General features: G+C 44.6%; 3 protein-coding genes across 5 annotated transcripts; 1 reads left to right on the top strand and 2 right to left on the bottom strand.

The window, feature by feature from the left end:
• Nucleotides 1-14: 14 nt before the first annotated feature.
• On the bottom strand, nt 15-3,189 carry LOC147057171 (GRB2-related adapter protein-like). The gene is made up of 5 exons (XM_085911109.1): nt 3,042-3,189; nt 2,887-2,984; nt 2,143-2,262; nt 696-1,008; nt 15-539 (listed from the first exon to the last, which is right to left on the bottom strand). Exons 1-5 carry the CDS (start codon nt 3,117-3,119, stop codon nt 360-362), a joined length of 789 nt encoding a protein of 262 aa, XP_085767235.1. The 5' UTR covers nt 3,120-3,189; the 3' UTR covers nt 15-359.
• On the bottom strand, nt 3,153-8,550 carry brat1 (BRCA1-associated ATM activator 1). Of its 3 annotated transcripts, XM_085911105.1 has the most exons (12): nt 8,354-8,550; nt 8,132-8,259; nt 7,660-7,808; nt 7,348-7,495; nt 6,348-6,720; nt 6,014-6,216; nt 5,850-5,956; nt 5,562-5,763; nt 5,394-5,467; nt 5,204-5,288; nt 4,731-4,993; nt 3,155-4,445 (listed from the first exon to the last, which is right to left on the bottom strand). In XM_085911105.1, exons 1-12 carry the CDS (start codon nt 8,359-8,361, stop codon nt 3,693-3,695), a joined length of 2,493 nt encoding a protein of 830 aa, XP_085767231.1. In that variant the 5' UTR covers nt 8,362-8,550; the 3' UTR covers nt 3,155-3,692. The 3 variants fall into 3 exon arrangements, with proteins under 3 accessions (XP_085767229.1, XP_085767230.1, XP_085767231.1); XM_085911103.1 differs by having other exon boundaries at nt 3,153-4,445; nt 5,850-6,216; XM_085911104.1 differs by having other exon boundaries at nt 3,153-4,445; nt 5,850-6,216; nt 8,391-8,550.
• eif3ba (eukaryotic translation initiation factor 3, subunit Ba) lies at nt 8,508-13,837 on the top strand. The gene is made up of 19 exons (XM_085911107.1): nt 8,508-8,800; nt 9,332-9,524; nt 9,590-9,709; nt 9,788-9,845; nt 9,992-10,120; nt 10,197-10,354; nt 10,448-10,579; nt 10,656-10,722; nt 10,800-10,846; nt 10,930-11,140; nt 11,443-11,515; nt 11,603-11,725; nt 11,808-11,886; nt 12,020-12,158; nt 12,238-12,363; nt 12,646-12,723; nt 12,846-12,954; nt 13,033-13,145; nt 13,334-13,837. The coding sequence occupies exons 1-18, from the start codon at nt 8,701-8,703 to the stop codon at nt 13,131-13,133; spliced, it is 2,043 nt and encodes a 680-aa protein (XP_085767233.1). The 5' UTR covers nt 8,508-8,700; the 3' UTR covers nt 13,134-13,145; nt 13,334-13,837.
• The last annotated feature ends 92 nt before the right edge of the window (nt 13,838-13,929 follow it).

The raw sequence follows: 13,929 nt of genomic DNA, 5'->3' as shown, positions 1-13,929 counted from the left end.
ACGGTAGGAACTCCTTTTTTTTTTTTTAGCTTTTATTTATATGAACTTTATTCAGCTTCTCTGACGTTTGCAGGAGCGGTATCAATACAGCAATCTTAAAATACCAATTATATTTTTAGTACAAGCTTGATAAAAGGGTTGTAGGAGGAAAAACAGACAGGCATGATATTTACGGTCATTATAAATCATCATTTCAAAAGTTGAAACGTGCAAATGTTGAGAATATTTTGCTAGGAAATTGAAATTGCAGGACAATGATTAAAGTTCAGGTTAAGTGTGATTTGTATAGAAAGTGAAATCTGTTTGTGAGATAAAATGCTGACACAGGTCAGTGGCCAGTTTCCGATAAGTTTTTTTTGTCAGTGGTACAACGGCTGGACGTATTGCGGCGGAAAGACCCCGACCCGTCCGCGACAGCGGCCCCTCCAGCACCTTGAATTGGAGCAGTCCAGCAGGTCGATAAGGTCACCGCGCAGGAAGTGCAGGTGGGTGGTGTGTGGCGGGAAGTAGTCGCACAAGGCGTGAGCCAGACGAGGTTTCTGCATACACAAGTAGCAGGTCCGTTCATGAACGTTTGATCTGGCCCACCGTGTTCAGAGTTACTCTCATAACCCCCCCCCCCCCCCCCCCCCCAAAAAAATGCTTGGTACACATTTTTTCAACCCCCCCAACTTGTGTTAATCAAACACTCATACCCCTAAAATCTGTTCCAGCAGCTGCATGGAGGACGACTCTCTCAAGGGATGAGGGCCATGGAGACGAGCTGAAGGAAGGGACTCCAGAGAGGTGCTCTTGTAAGGGTTGGGATAAGGGTTACGACCAGTGTGGGAGCTCTGGCGGTGGGACATGTCCAAGGGAGGGTCTCGGAGGCAGACCACCTTCTCCACAGCGATGCTGTGAGTCCTGTAGAAGTCCACCAGCCGGTTAAGGGAGTTGAAGGACTCGTCCCAGATGCAGTACTGACCGCCCCCCTCCAGCACTCGGAAATGCTCCACCCTGTTACCATAGCTGCCGGAAAAAAATGCGTGACAAAGTGAGGACAGAGCATGTTTTCTTCTTTGCAGGCAATTTACATGAGCAATGGAAAAACATGCATGGTAGGCCAAGCCAAAATATAAAATAAAATAAAAAAAGGGCTCAAACCATAATAGGATTAATTTTCTTTTTTAGACACAATGCATTTAAATAAAAAATATAATTTAACAAAAATATTAAGTGCATCTGTAATGTCCAAAATATCATTCATATTTGACCCTAATTCCTTTTTTTAAGTTAGTTTCCCTAGATATTAAATTTTCACTGATCTGCATGATAGCCAGATTTTGTGCCGGTATATTACCGCCCTCTATTGACCGTTCTGAGTATTGCGCAGCGTGGTGGCATGACAGCGTTTGTATATTAATACAGCTCGCACGTGACCTCATAGGCCAGGCAGACGTTCTGTTGCGACATTCATACGTGCACGTCATGTAGGCATAGCACATGTGTCAATTGCATAACATACAACATGCATTTCATAAATAATATGCTCTTATGTAACGGCCCTGATTATTGAACCCATTGCCATGATTAAAATGAGCCCATTGTCACTTTGGCTGACCCAAATTGCAGCTTCGCGTGCAGAAATTGTCCGTGAGGAGGTGATATTTTTAGTCAAAATAGGTTCTTGCCCAACATATTTAGCCTGACATACGCACGCTCACAGACACGTGGATAGTGCAAGTTGCTAATGTGCTCACTGGGATGGAAAACAAACTGGGGAAAAAAAAAAAAAGCTTACATGTGTATAGACGCTATTTGAAATATAGCTTCTGTAATAACACGGTAATTACATTGAAATAACATCATATATTTGGTACCTGAAGCATCTACTTGACCTAATCCACCTTTTAATATCACTACTAAAATCTTGCAATTATAGGGAGATGTTCAGAATCAATATGATCGAATACTTTAACACAATAAAAATAAACACATCACACTGATCAGACATGTTACTTATTAAATACATTTTGAAATCCACTATATTCCATGGCTAATGAACGCCACACCAAAATGAAAGCACTACTTTTGTCTAAATGATGCTCTTCCAGTCAAACCGTAGTAATAACATAGTAATAACAGACAACGGGTCTGCTTTACCTAACGGAGAGGGAGAACTCTCCAGGAGCTGACTCACTCTCCCTAACCACAAACATGCCGCTGTCCCTCCGGTGAAGCCGGCGCTCCGCCTCCAATCTCGAAACCCGGCCTGCGAACCACCTGCAAATACCAGCGACGACACACAAGGCAGGCGAGAGAGAAAGAGAGAGTTACAAAGATGGACTCATGTAATAATCCATTTCAATTCAATAAAATCCAATACTTCTGCAAAATATCCCTGTTTTATTCAAATAATTTCTCCTTATGTAATATCTGGTCCTTAATTATTAAGAAGAGCTGTCCCTATATTTTTTATGCAGCTCTTGTATTGAATGGCTTTGTACTTATGTAAGAAAAAAACTACTACTACTACTACTACTAGTGCTGCAAATAAAAACAAAAATTAAAGATAATAATTTGGTCAAAATCTAAATATTACTACGTAAAATACAATTTAAAACAGAAAAAAATGAATGAGTAAATACAAAAACATTTGTATTTAGAGTATTTATGTGTTGTGAGGATAATTAGCGCCTTTATTTATGCGACTAACATTTTTGTGAGCTCAAATGACGTGTTAAAAGATTTATATACAATCTAACCTATACTTTACAGAAATACTTGAAAAGCAAACATATTATAATAATAATCTAATATAGTAAACTCCAAGGGGTTTGGTTCTACGTACGGCGTTATAGTCAGGGAATGAGGGCATCACACAAGCGACTTTAAAACATTTCTTACGGATGAGGCAGAAGAGAAATGTAGTTCTCCGGCACGTAGCCCCTTTTTCCTCCGATCTCTGCTGCCAACCAGCAAGAATCCTCCTCCATTTCAGTCACCTACGGAACAACGCATGCGTTATTACGCCTCGACGGTTTCAACTGGTTCACATTTACCTTGACCATGTCCCCTTTCTGGAAGCTGAGCTCGTCCGCTTCGGATGCGGCGAAGGAGAAAAGTGCCACAGCCTCCATGCTTTGGTGTCAGGAGAGGAAAAAGAGGAAGCCACCAGCAAGCACGCTTCACTTCATCAATGAGGAGAGATGACAAGAGTGAGATATGAAGATAAGCGGCGGGGATATGTGTGTTGTCACTCATTAGTTAATGAGGAGAGCTTCTCTACCCGTGTGTCCCTCTGTTCCTCCATGTGACTGAGTTTCTGTGTGTTTGCGTGTGTGTGTGTGTGTGTGGGGGGGGGGGGTCACGTGAACGCCACGAATGCCTGCTGTGGCTTCAACTCATGTCCGCACACATTACGCATACAGTTGAAGGCAGTGGGGCTTAAAAAAAAAATTACATAATCAAATAAAAAAATTGTAATACAACTAAAATAACAATAAAAAAAAAATAGATACATATAAAGGGTCATTCACAGTAATAATAATAAAGACAAATTTAATTTGGATTTTTTTTTTTTTTTTTCCTGCCTAAGTCAAATATGATGTACATTGTTATTCTCCATAACTTGGAAAATGCAGACAATTAAATTTGCCACTCATCCTGAAACGTCACCCGAAAAAACTTTTTGTGATGAGTGAAAATGTGAGTCAATAACAGTCCACTATGACTTCTTGACCTCCGTCCTTTCTGGGGTCTCTGAGAGCACCTCCTGCGCTCAGGATGTCCTGCAGCAGAGACTGCAAGGAGTTGTGAACGTGATCACTGCTCTGGCTCAGAAGACCCCGCCGCTCATCTAAATCCAACAACGTCAACGCCTCGCACACGTTTACGTGGTGGCCCGCGTCTCCCTCGTTCTTCAGCGACGCCCTGATCTCCCTCCCCCAACCGTATTCAGGCAGTTCGAAGGACACGTCCGTCGTCGAGGCGCTCGCCGGGGAGATTGCATCTCTGATTGTAATGAGGAGTTCACAAGCCTTCAGCGCAACGGGTCGGTCATAGTCCACCAGGCTGCTCAGCAACGCAGAGAAGACTCCTTGATTTACTAAAGTTCTCAATGTCGACTCTAAAACGGCATCTGCGTCCTTGGCCTGTCCATTCATGTCCGTGTAAAATGTTGCATAAGGGTGATTCTCTGCACCGGTGCGCCTCTTGTAATCCAAAAAGGCAGAGTCCAGTAAAAGCTCAGCCAAATCCAGCATGTTCACCTTCACCTCCCAGTCCAAATCCAAGCTGCCGCGCGAGAAGACCGCACGCACTGACTCCAAAAGAAGTGAGGGTGGTGATGAAGGAGGGCGGGAGCAAACGAAGAACCAGGTCTTGAAGTAGTGGACCACAGCCCGTCTAGCAAAACCCTCCGTGTCCTTGTGGAGTATGTCCAACAGTTGTCTCACTGTGTCAGTCTGGAAATAGAAGATGATCAAAAACAGATCATTCACTAAAAGGAGGTAGTGGTAATGCAGATGATTTTTTTTTTTTAAATTTGGAACAAGGTTAATCTCTCACAAACTAAGATAAATCCTTGCAAAAATGTCCTTCCTTCTCATCTTTGTCAATATCAATTAGCTAATTGAAATTCACTGTATTTAAAAACCCTAAACTAAAATTGAAAACAAAGTACCCAAAAAAAAAACTATAAAATAAAAAATAAAAACTACAAACATTGGCCCATCTCTAAATTCACCAACCTGTTCCTGAGGTAACTCAGTTTCTTGTTGCCAGCAGGGCACCAGACCCCGTGCCAGTGCCGTGACGGCACTGGCCCTCACGTAGCTCTCCGGATCCTGCAGCGCCTCCCGGAGCAGCGGGGCGGTACTACGATTGCTCAACAAGGAGCCGTCATCCGATTCCAGGGAAGGGATGCACTGCAGCTGGCCCAAAAACTCAATGGTGGAGTCTCTCACCTCCCAACGTGGATCGCAGGCACGCTTCTTTACTGTCATTAGAAGATCTAAATGCAAAGTTGTCATTTTAAGTCGGAATCGAACCCGCACCTGTGAAATGTGAAGCGGACATGCTAACCAATGCATCCTAGTTGCCAATTTATGTTTGACCGATTCAAATTTCCCAAATAAGATGATACTTGTCAAATGTTGTATGAGGTGGCACTTTGTTTACCAATAATAATATTATTAATAATAATATGATTGTGGAAAACTACCTTCTCCGAATTGCTGCGGAATGGACGACAGGTCCGTCCAAAGACTCATCCACTGTAATAAGGCCTCGTAGGATTTTTTTAGGACCTAAGAAGACAAAAACTGGACTTCCTCAAAACTTTTAAAGACTTCCTGATACAATTATAATCATAAAGTGACTACCACGCCATTTAAAATGCAAATCGTACTTACAGTGGGGTCTGAATCGGGTTTACACAAATAATGTACCAGAATTTCAGAGACTTGCTTCGTTGTGCTGTTAGCTCCTGAAAGACAAAAATCAGCACATTTTGAAATGTGTACATCCGTCGAGTGATGTGAAAGACTCTCCCGTTTTTTTCAATTGAGGTATTTTCTCACCTGGGCTAGCGCTGAGTGAAGCCAAAGCATTCAAAGCGGATATCTGAACTCTGCCGCTGCTGACGATACGGCGGAAATCCTCATTTCTGCGGCCGTTGAGCGAAGGCGACGAGGAGGTCAAAGTGTCGCCGCTGCACATTCGTAGCAAAGCGACGACAGAGAGGACGATTATAGCCGGCGCGCACGGGAGAACGTCGAGAGGCTAAAGAAAAAGAGAGAGTTATATTCATGTTAGTCTGTTTTGAGCCACACACATCGAAAATTTTGATTCGTCACATTTAGTCTCACCATAAGTGCCACCTCGGGCGCTTTTCTCAGACAGGAACAGATCATGGAGATGAAGGCTTTTTTATTCTTCAGCTGCGCCGCCATTGTAACGTTGTCCACTACGGGGCCTGAAGATAGTTTGACGTAACAAATACAAATTGTGCTTTTCGATGCGTACTTCATACCTGTTCCGAGCAAGGGCTGCCCAGTGACAAAATGGAGGGGCAGCAGGAGGATTCTCACTGCCCGGCTTATGTTGACAGCATCTCTCGATGCGCATGAATGACTTCGGTAGAGAAACCAAGCCGCGGCTTGGACCAGCTCAAAGGGTTCGTTGATATTCAACATAGAGGACAACAAACGCTTGGTCACGTCGTCACTCTCGGTGCTGGAAAAATTCGGATAAGATACGAGAGATGGAGATTTTAGTGTCTATTGAAATAAAATATATCGAAATAATTATAGTAGAAATGAAAAAATTGCGTTCTACTAAATTGTAATGTTGATATAAAAGTGTACCTATATCCGGCCATAACGACATCCATTAGAGGAGATGTGATCCGACTGTCTCCCGCCTCAGCCAGTTCTTCTAGGGAGGCATCAAGCGCCTTGAGCAGCTGTTCCCGCAGAGGGCGGCGAGCCTGTTTCAGGATCAGTGCCAGCAGACTGAGGAACCGCGCACTACCACTTGCCAGCTTGCCTTCTTTGAGGGACTCCTTTATGTGATCAGAGGTTTGCAGGACAACAGCACTGTGGTCTTCACTGGCTTTGATATTTGCATGAGCTTCTTCTGGTTGAGTGGCGAGCAGGATGTGGACCAGCAAGTGCTTGGCGGCCGAAGCAACAAATATGCTTGGATCTGACTGGAGCTCTAAGAGTGGTTTGAGGAAACCTAGGCGGAAGTAAAACCATTTTATTGCTAAAAACAGTGGTGTGGGATTTGAAATTTTTTTTTTTTGAAATTTACTGTTCAACTAAACATAAATTAAAGATAATTATGCATGTATTTCAACAATTAGAAAGCACTGCCTTCCAGGAATCACTTTAGCTTAATGCTATCATATATGCTAATCTAAGCATTGATCGTAACACATTCGGACAGATCAGAACAAACGTTACTCACTCTTGATCTTCTAGGAAAAATAACTATTATATTACATTTTCCTGAATCTCTCACAGTCATATTAGAAGAATATCGTTGTTTGTTTGCTATATTATACTGTACTGCCTCCCAGTGGTCAAGGCGGCCATAGCGTTTATAATTGGATTGAAGCAATAAATGATGTTCATTTTTCTTCCGTATTCTATTATTCTATCTTTTAAACAAGCACTATCATTGAGTGCTGTCTTTCTTAATAAGAAGCATAAACATTTTTGTTTTGCTTTTGGAGAGGTTGATGGATTCATGTCATTTCCATACTTTCAATGGGAAAATTGATTCGACGGGAATGTTTTGAGCACAGGAACGGTCGAGGCACCGTTGTATTCTCAACGACAGCAAAGAGAAAAGACGACAGACCTGACTGCACGAAGAAAGTGAACGCCTTCGGGTGCAGTAGCATTCTGTCAAATCCATAAAGCCAGCCAATACGGATGCAGGGGTCATCCCAGAGCTTGGTGTCCTTCCAGTGCTTAACGCTAAACATCATCTCCAGAACCGAGCGCTCCTGTTTGGAAAAGCAGACAGAAATTGAACCCATTGATCATTTTTCATGACTAATGTGCTGACAGGGGTTCACAAAAGTTCCCCCAACATGCTTGTGGGCTGCAGAAAGCATTTACATCGTTTGATACCTCTATATACATATAAATATACAGATTCACTGTCTACCTGTAAAACTCTGTAGCCATCCTCGGTGGCCGCCATCAGGCCGCTGAGTTTGAGAGTGAAGGAGAGGATGCTGGGATCGGAAGAGGAGTTGGAGGCCATGGTAGAAATAAAGTCTAGAAGACACGGGCAACTCTCTGGAAGTGATACACCTGCAATGAGAGACAAGGCACTAGAGACCTTCTTAAGTATAAACACTCCTAAATTGGGTTGAATGAAATTGATTTGTTACCGTATTGGCCCGAATATAAGACGACCTCCTATTTTTATTTCAATGCAAAAAAAAAAACCTCGTCTTATATTCGGGCCAATACGGTAGGTTGTTTAAGTTCACGATTAAGAAGCTAATTTTGCCCCATATAAAATAGTGATTCATTTATTTTCACATTTGTATGTAGGTGAGTTTAGGCGGTTTGTGTAGCTTCTGACAATTGTGGCTAACATTTTTACGTTTCGAGCTACAGGTAACACAAACCTGCTTCGGAGAGTTCGGTGAACCGGTCCAGTAGTTTCTCCAGGCTGGTGTCATCGGGCAGAGGCTTACCGGAGTCCGCCAAGAGCGCGCACACGCCGGGCAATAGTGACGCACTCTCCCGATCCATGCTTGTGTGTGGATGTAATACGACAAATATCAGATTTACGAGGTCAAAAAATGATAAGTACTTTATAACACACACATAAAAAGAAATATGCTAACTTTCCCATTAGCTCGCGGGAAATCGCTTTATAGCTACCGGTGAACTGCTTCCGTTTTCTTCCTTCCCTGAACTTTCGTAACCGACTTCACTAATTTACAACAGCACGGATGCACTGCAGCTATTGCAGTCGCAATTGAAACAGACCGTCCAGATGTTATACAAATCTACCACATTTCAGCTTCACTTCCTGGTTTGAGAACTGCTTCCTGTGCCACATTTCCGTCACGTCGTCCATTTTCACTGATACCGCACATGGTGTCGCGCCGGTCGAAGACTGTCATTCTCTCGTTTTCTCTCTCCGATAACTTCGTGGTCACGCGCAAACACGTCCCGTTAACCGTATTAAATGCAAGAAACGGTGGATATGGTGGATGACCCAGAGTATGAGGAAGAAGAGCAGTCCTTTAGTGACCCGGAGGACTTCGAGGATGACATCGACGAGGAGGGTAAGTAGAGGCAGGAAAATCGCCGGCTTTACGGCCTGTTAGCATTATTAGCCGCACTCTCAAGGCGGAGTATCCAGCGTGTTATGTCATATACTCTTTGTCATGGTTAAAAAAAAAAAAATACTTGAGCTCGAATCAAATATTTTGTGATGAAAAATTCACGTTTAAAATATGACGTCTAGGTTCCATTGAAACAGCTGTATTATAATACCGCAATTACTTCCTCGATTCCCTTAATGGTAAAATCGTTGCATTCAAGAACTTAAAGCATTAAACTTTAAAAGAGGTTTCTGGTCATTGTTATGATGACGATGTGAGGTCCGTGAGCGTGGACCAGGACCACAGTCAAGGTCTGACATTACTGGTGACCACCAACCCACATTGGTTGGGATTTACTTTTCTACAGGACCACTGTGTTGTTGTATTTCTATACGATTACCTCCAACAAGTGCAATATGAATGATCACAAATGTATGCACAGTGGATGCTCAATGAGCTTTTGAACATGTTCTCATTCATCTTTCCCTACAGAGCTGCTGGGCGACATCCTGAAGAAGAAACCCCTGGAGGCTGACGGCATCGACTCCGTGGTGGTGGTGGACAACGTCCCGCAGGTTGGCCCAGAGCGTTTAGAAAAGCTGAAAAATGTCATCCATAAGATCTTCTCCAAGTTTGGAAAGATCGCCACCGAGTTCTACCCGGAGACCGATGGCACGACCAAAGGGTAGGATGACTTCTTTTTCTGATGACAGAAGAAGAGATGTATAACCAATGTATTGTTTCTTCCAGTTACATCTTTTTGGAGTACTCTTCGCCCAACCAGGCTCTGGAGGCGGTGAAAAACGCAGACGGCTACAAACTGGACAAGCAGCATACATTTAGGGTCAACCTCTTCACCGACTTTGACAAGTATGTTGCTAAATCCAATAAAAATGGAAGCTGTGACGTATTTAATGTAAATTAATCTATTTTTTGTGTGTGTTAAAGGTACATGATCATTAATGATGAATGGGAAACTCCGGAAAAGCAGCCTTTTAAAGACTTTGTAAGTGTAGGGATTAATTACTGTCCTTTATTGTCTCCTTCTTTATTCAGTGGGGTCCAATTGAAGGACTCAACTTGAGTTTCACGAGTCCAATAAGTGTGAATCGCAACAGTTTTGCGTTGCAGCTTAACGCTTTGTATGTTCAGGGTAACATGCGGCATTGGATCGAAGACCCTGACTGCCGGGACCAGTACAGTGTGATCTACGAAGCCGGTGAGCGGACGGCCATTTTCGCCAATGATGCTAAAGAGCCCATCGTCTCTGAAGAAAGGGCGGTATGTGATTAGATCTCAGTACGTTATATGGCGGGGGGGGGCAAAATCACGAACCCACTTCTGCGTTTGGATGCAGCGCTGGACCGAGACGTACGTGCGCTGGTCTCCCAAAGGCACCTACTTGGCCACCTTCCACCAAAGGGGCATCGCCTTGTGGGGCGGCGAGAAGTTCAAGCAGATTCAGAGGTTCAGCCATCAGGGCGTGTCCCTCATCGATTTCTCGCCTTGTGAGAGGTGAAAAAGTGGCGCAAGGCTACCACGTTTTGATTTACTGCCGAATATTGCCAAACATTTCCTTCGATGGTTTGTGTTTCTGGTGTCACGCAGGTACGTCGTGACCTTTAGCCCGCTGATGGACACCAAAGAGGACCCGCAGGCCATCATCATTTGGGACATTCTGACAGGCCAGAAGAAGAGAGGTTTCCACTGCGAGAGCGCCGCGCACTGGCCCATATTCAAGTGAGCGTTCGCCGACGCTTCCCAATAAGCCTCGAACGCTTCTCGCTCCGAGTTCAAACGGCTTGCTTGTTTTCAGATGGAGCCACGATGGAAAGTTCTTTGCCAGGATGACTCCAGACACACTGAGCATCTATGAGACTCCAGTAAGAAGATAAAATAGAAGAGTTTGAGTTATGTTAAATGTTACGTTAAAAAAAAACACTCCCTGTGTCACTTTCAGTCAATGGGCCTGCTCGACAAGAAGAGCCTTAAGATCAGCGGAATCAAGTAAGGTTTTTTTTCCTCCGCATGCTTTCGTGGCTACTTTTAAGCGTTGTCAAAATTCAATGTTTGTACGTCTGAACACACAGGGACTTCTCGTGGTCTCCGGGCAACAACATCCTCGCGTTCTGGGTGCCCGAGGACAAGGACATCCCGGCCAGGGTGACTCTGATGCAGGTGCCTTCCCGCCAGGAGATCCGAGTGCGCATCCTCTTCAACATGGTGGACTGCAAGCTGCACTGGCAGAGGAATGGAGACTACCTGTGCGTGAAAGTGGACAGGACTCCCAAAGGGACACAGGTACATGCAGCGAAAGGGAACGAAACAAACCAAACATGAGGGGGGGTTGCTTTTTTCCCCCCGATCGATGATCAATCGGATGAAATTTTTGTTTGCATCGGTAAAAGAAACTTCCCCAATTACTGTTTGATAATGACCATTGTTTTTCAAAGTAAAAAGCGTGTTTTGAAATCTTTGGTTTGGATGAAATACAAAAAATACATCAATCTGCTTTCTCGAAAGATTGGCGAAATCTTGACAATGATGACTTGCTTGCTGTATGTCAGTTGAAATGGCTTTTGTTTTTTTTGGGTCCGATCCAGGGCGTGGTGACAAACTTTGAAATCTTCCGTATGAGAGAGAAACAAGTTCCCGTTGATGTGGTGGAGATGAAAGGTAGAAGTCGACGGGAACGACGTCTACGGGGGGTAACAAAAAAAAAAAAAGAAGCACGCAGTGATTTAACACCTCTTTCTTGAACAGAGAGCATCATCGCCTTTGCGTGGGAGCCCAACGGCAGCAAGTTTGCAGTGCTCCACGGCGAGTCTCCCAGGATCAACGTCTCCTTCTACCACGTCAAAACCAACGGCAAGATCGAGCTCATAAGTATGTCGACCACAGCACCCGGCCGGCACGGAGAAAGCGCTCGCACGTGTGTAACTAAGCGCAATTGTTTTGGCTTCTGCAGAGATGTTTGATAAGCAGCAAGCTAATAGCATCTTCTGGAGCCCCCAGGGACAGTTCTTGGTTCTGGCTGGACTCAGGAGGTCAGTTGAGTTGGTTTTTGTGTTTGAAAAAAACAAAACAAAACAAAAAAACAACCCCAAAAAGCCCTGATGATTGTGCTCTATTGGTACGGCACCTCATTTAATATTTGGCTTTGCTCTTTTTCTCCGGCAGTATGAACGGCGCGCTGGCCTTTGTGGACACATCCGACTGCACTTTGATGAACATAGCAGAGCACTACTCGGCCTCCGATGTGGAGTGGGACCCCACCGGACGCTACGTGGTCACCTCTCTCTCCTACTGGAGCCACAAGGTGCCGGGACACCTTCCGCTGCCTGTCGGAAAGGCCCCGCCATTCCTTTATCTTTAAATTCCCCCTCCTCGTCTCGTAGGTGGACAACGCTTACTGGCTGTGGACATTCCAGGGTCGCCTGCTTCAAAAGAACGCCATGGATCGCTTCTGCCAATTGCTGTGGAGACCTCGACCCCCGAGCCTGCTCAGTGCAGACCAAATCAAGGTCGGACTTTTTGTTGTCTTTTGTGACAGTACAAAGGAGTCCTGGGTTTATGACAGCGTTACGATCCTGTGGCAGCAAACAAAGAAAGACATCACAGTTCTGATGAGAAATCCAATGGATTGAAACAATTATTTGGTCAGATATTTGTCGAGAAAAAAGAAAAAGATGCCGTTGGCATTTTTGGGAAAATGGTCGAGAGAAAAAAAAATTAAATTGAAGACTAGACTCGTTTTTCTGCTTTCTGATCATGAAAAATAATCTCCATTGTCATGTCTCTTGAAGTTGATCAAGAAGGATCTGAAGAAATACTCCAAAATCTTTGAGCAGAAGGATCGTTTGAGCCAGTCCAAGGCTTCAAAGGTTTGTTTGTTTTTTTGAAACCTTTTGTCGAGACAACTCTCATTTCCGCGGCGACAATTCTGACGCAAGTTTGCAACTCCTAGAATTACACTGCACGTCAATGTTTATGTCTGTGTGAGTAGGACTTGGTGGACAAGCGAAGGGCCATGATGGACGAGTACCGTCGCTACAGGGAGCAGGCACTGCAGACCTATCGGGAGCAGAAAGAGGCCCGGATGGAGCTCCGAGGAGGTGGGCTGCAATTCCAATCTCTCCATTATGGACGACCTTCTCGCTCTGCTAACTTGCGTCTTCTCACGCTTGTTCCAGGAGTTGACACCGACGAGCCGGACAGCAACGTGGACGACTGGGAGGAGGAGACCATTGAATTTTTTATCAACGAAGAAATCATTCCCATCGGAGATCTGTAGTCCCCTACGCAGGTAGCGACGAGAGCAAAATTAGGTTTGAAGTCGTAGAATTGAAAGCGTGAGTGCAAGTCAAATGGATGACTTTAAAAAAAAAAAAAAAATGTCGATTTGATCTATGATTTGATGACTTCATCATTTTGTGCTACCATTCATACATACCTTTACACACTCAACCTTTCTTTTTTCTCCGGCCGGCACAGTCCATCCGTTTTTGTGTGGAAGAGAAAAGCGGCGTCATTGACTGGAGAAGGACGACGACGACCACCACCACCACGCTGTGAATTTTGGGCTTCGGCGTCCCGAGTCTCAACATTCACCTTCTAGTGACATCATCAGAGCACGCTTGGCGGATCATCGGCCACATAAAGGGACTCCTCCTCCTCACCTGCTAACCCCCCCACCCCACCCCAGTTTTCTTGCCCTTGGTGGAACTTGCCATTTACTAATAGCGCCCCCTGTTGTTTAATTGGAGTCGGGAGCGGTTCCAGAAATGGCCTCTGTCATCACGCTGACGTTTTGTCGGCGTGCGGCGCAGAGTGCCTTAGCAGGGGGTTGTGGAGGCGCTAAACATATTGCCTTGTTAGTGAATGTGCCGATGTGGCGCTATAGTGGTTTGTATCCTCCTCCTTTCAGACTCGCCTTTCACACAGGGAAGGAGGGGGTGTGCGCAGCGGGAATAACTTTCAATAAACAGTCGGACGAGATGGCGTTGTCTTTTTTATTGCCTTTGTCAGTGGAACTTTTAGGATCACCACTTGATATTTGGATTTCATTTGCAGGGGAATAAAAATGAGAA

This window comes from Syngnathus leptorhynchus, chromosome 5, assembly GCF_054491065.1.
Source record: "Syngnathus leptorhynchus isolate UIUO chromosome 5, UIUO_Slep, whole genome shotgun sequence".
In the NCBI taxonomy this organism is placed as follows: Eukaryota; Metazoa; Chordata; class Actinopteri; order Syngnathiformes; family Syngnathidae; genus Syngnathus; species Syngnathus leptorhynchus.
Note: the sequence above shows the minus strand (reverse complement) of the source record. Positions and strands in the feature narration are given on the sequence as shown.